The sequence below is a fragment of the Capsicum annuum genome, chromosome 1 (assembly GCF_002878395.1).
Source record: "Capsicum annuum cultivar UCD-10X-F1 chromosome 1, UCD10Xv1.1, whole genome shotgun sequence".
NCBI lineage: Eukaryota > Viridiplantae > Streptophyta > Magnoliopsida > Solanales > Solanaceae > Capsicum > Capsicum annuum.
In genome coordinates, this window is record NC_061111.1 from 241,252,504 (window position 1) to 241,256,195 (window position 3,692).

Genomic DNA, 3,692 nt, shown 5'->3' on the forward strand with positions numbered 1-3,692 from the left:
AGAGCTTGATACAGATGTAACTAATACAAGGGGACCAATTACAAATATCTACAAGCTGTTCATTTGATTTCACAAATTCTGAAAAATATCTTCTGAGAGCATTTTAAATGTGTAGCTGTTTACCCAGAACATTTTTTACAGAATTGAACCAGACAAAAAAACAAATAATTTTATCTAAAAAGTTATGAAGTGTCATGGTGCACACAACAAAGTTTAAGTGTCATGGAAAAATAAGAAGTTGCTTCAAATGAGGAACCTTACCATGAAATTTCCAGACTGGTTGTTCTCCATTACTAACAACCTCAAACATTATTTGATCTCCCGCCTTTATGTCATTTGCAGCACGGAATTCACCCCATCTTCCTCCCATATAGACTTGAGAACAAGAGGTATATATCCTTAAATTCCATGACCTTTGTCTTTCATCTCTAATAATCAAACCACAATCCTTGTTGATGAGACCATTCGCCTTAGCAAATTTATTAGGAATGCGCTGAAATTGTTTAATGACAATATGCACATTTCATCACATAACTCATATGCATCATATGTTCACTTAAATAACTCCAATAAACAAGAGGGGAAAAAAGAAACAAAATGGTGCATGTGTTTCCTTTGAGACTTACCAAGTAACCATTTCTAAGGGAATACTGCTTAATAGTGCATATAAACTGAGATCGACCAATAGGGTTGTGAGTAGCAGCTTCTGCATGGGGAAATGCCTTGCTTTAATGGAAATATGATTACAATTAAAACATAAAAACCACTCAATCATTGAATTTTTCATCTAATAAATTGGAACTTACTTTACGAACAAGGGCTCGTTTGGTAGCTGGTTAGGAAGTAAATTATTCATGTATTTAAAACCAGCATAACTAATACCACGTTTCGTAGCATTTTATTTATGTTTCAAATTCAACATACCAAGTACAGTGTTTGGTTACTAGTTTATAGTCCCGCATAACTAACATGTATAAGTTATGAGGAAATCTATGTATTATTTATGCAGGGCAGAAGATGGAATACCGAATAAATAATACATGAATAACTAAAACGCCTACATAACTCTAACTAGCAACCAATAGAGCCCTAAGGTATTAACTTGCAAATTCATCAACTATAAACTAATGGATCCTAAAGATCTTACCTTTGGATTCAAAAATTTTGGAAGTCGCTTCAATGGTATGGCCTTCTTCTTCTTCTAGCAAATACTCTGCATATTCTCTGTCATAGTGACTTAAATTAAAGATGGAAACATCAAATTCCATGTTTCCATCATGTCTGAAAACCAATAAATCTCCTAACTGCAAATCATGCTCCTCCGCAAATTGTTCCCAACCCTCTTCCAGTTTCTGGCCATTTAGCTTGACCAGACACTTCTTACCGTCCCTTTTCAGTACAGCTGCACGTTCTTTCTCCCCCGGTCCTTCCAAATGCTTCAAGAAACCAACAGGAATTTTCTGCATAACAACATAAACTTGACCCAAATAATTATGCTGGATTTTTGAATTTTAGTGCTTTTTTCTTTTTATTGGGATAAATTCTTCCACTAACATACAAATAGAACTCCGCTACAACCTTGGGGAAAACCACACCAAAAGACAAAAGCTACTTATTAAGGTGAGAAAGCCTAAGGCTATATTAGCCCCACATAAGCTCCCCATTTAACCAATGTGGGACTTTAGTCCTATTCTTTCCAATAATATAATACAACCATCATACTCCACATTTGTCATCCTCGACGGCTGTGCGCTAGAAATTGCTAGCCCCAACCGAACACTGTCATACCACATCACCATCCAAGACAGTTGGAATGGAGGATGATGGGTGGCTAGGCTAAAATATGTGTCACGTAAACTAGGATCAATTCCCACTTGCACCCATGTTGTAGATTTTCTAGATTCGCCTCCATAGCCCTGACATGATTGATACAATCTTAGTATAACCACACTCCAAAAGCTAGCTATTAAGATGGGAGAGTTCAACATATATATAAGCCCCATTAGCTCCCCATTTAATCAGCGTGGAACTTAGGTCCCATTCCTTGCAATGATATCATAACATACTTCCTTTATTTCAATTTATGTGTCATGATTCGAAACACAAGCCTCAAACAAACTAAGGACCCATTTGTCCATGAGAATTTTTTATTTTTTTCCAAAAAAAATGTTCACTTTGTTTTTAAATAAGTGTTTGGCCATAAGAATGTCAACCACAACTCGAAGTTATATTTGAAATTTGAAAAACACCCAAAACTTTATTTTCACTTTTTTAAATATTCTTTTTCAAATTCAACCTAATTTTTAATTTATTTATTTTTGAAGTAACTCATTTAATTTATATTTCATGTTCTTTTCTAAAAGCTTATTCAAATTCTAAATATTTATCGCCAAAAGTATATCAAACACAACTCTAACTTCAACTTTAAAAATTCCAAACAAAGTGAAATTTTTTCTATTTTCATTGCCAAATGCCCACTAAATTTTGTGAATTCGAATATAATCACCATTTTTTAATTGTATCTACTAAAATCATTCCTTTCACTCTCCAAGCAAAAAATAGAACACATAAATTGAAATAAATGGAGTAAAACAAAGGAAAATTGAAAAAAAAAATAATAGTAAAATAACATAATAATGAATTATAATAATTTAAAAACAAAAAAGGAAAAGGATTACTCACAAGACCATGCTTGAAACCAGGAAGAACAGGTTTGAAAAAGTGAGGTTTGACTGGAGGAACTTTCATGGTAGCAATTTACTGTACACACATCATCATTTTCTTTCTTTTCTTTCTTTCAATTTTGTGAATGATTTGATAGAATTGAAAATGTCAATGCAATTTCAGGGAAAAACAATTACTAGTATTTGGTAATTCAAACTTCAATTAAAATGGAAATACAGAGAACAGTGGAACTGTGGAAGCAGCTTTTTTCAAGTGACTGACACTGTAGTCTGTATGTGAAGCAGATGAATTGTTGCAACAAAACTAAGGCCCTCAACAAAACTAACGCCCTGTTTAACATGAAAATAATAATTTTTTGGTTGGAATTAGAGCTGAAATTTAATTTGGTGTTTTGTTTGGTCACGAGTTGTTTTTGATTTATTTATTTTTTTGAAAAATAGGAGTAAAAATAAGTTTTAGTTGTTTTATATTTTTAAAATAAATTTTTATTAAAGTAAATAATTTTTTAAAAAAGTGAAAAAAAATTATTAAAGTAAATAATTTTTTTTGAAAAGTGAAAAAATTGTTAAAATCAAATACTTAAAAGGTCGAATTAGCTCAATATTTACCACAAGTATTGTAGTATGGTGTGGTAAGTAATCATTTATCCAAGGTCTCGAGTTTGAGTCCTTTGAATATGAAATCATCTTTGTTGAGAGTATTTTATCCTAATACTATAAAATTTTTATACAAATTTAAATTTGATCGAATTACAATATGAATATCGAACACTCATGAAAATTCAAAAAAGAAATAATTGAACACTGGAAATTGGGACAAACAAGAGAACAGAAAATTGGAAGAAAAATGAGGAGAAAATTTAACTGAAAGACTCAAGTAATTATCAGCTTCATTTTAATTTCTTTATCTTATGAGGATTAAAATAATTAATATTAAATATAAATTTTTAATTTAGATATAAAATTTTAAATTTTTTAAAAATAAAATTCATATATTAAGAAACTAAT

At 31.1% G+C, this 3,692-nt stretch overlaps 1 protein-coding gene across 6 annotated transcripts in view; it reads right to left on the minus strand.

Annotated features, from left to right (window-relative positions):
• LOC107849161 (putative B3 domain-containing protein REM15) overlaps positions 1–3,041 on the minus strand; it is a 24,060-nt gene extending 21,019 nt beyond the window's left edge. For 4 of the 6 annotated variants that reach the window (XM_016693823.2, XM_016693813.2, XM_016693828.2 and 1 more), the window contains exons 1-4: positions 2,683–3,029; positions 1,148–1,460; positions 627–706; positions 262–493 (exon numbers count right to left, since the gene is read on the minus strand). In XM_016693823.2, coding sequence (XP_016549309.2) covers positions 262–493; positions 627–706; positions 1,148–1,460; positions 2,683–2,748 — 691 coding nt within the window. In that variant the 5' untranslated portion in view covers positions 2,749–3,029. Of the gene's footprint in view, positions 1–261; positions 494–626; positions 707–1,147; positions 1,478–2,682 lie in introns of all 6 variants that reach the window. The other 2 variants (XM_016693834.2, XM_047400770.1) reach the window with 2 other exon arrangements.
• Between the last annotated feature and the right edge of the window lie 651 nt (positions 3,042–3,692).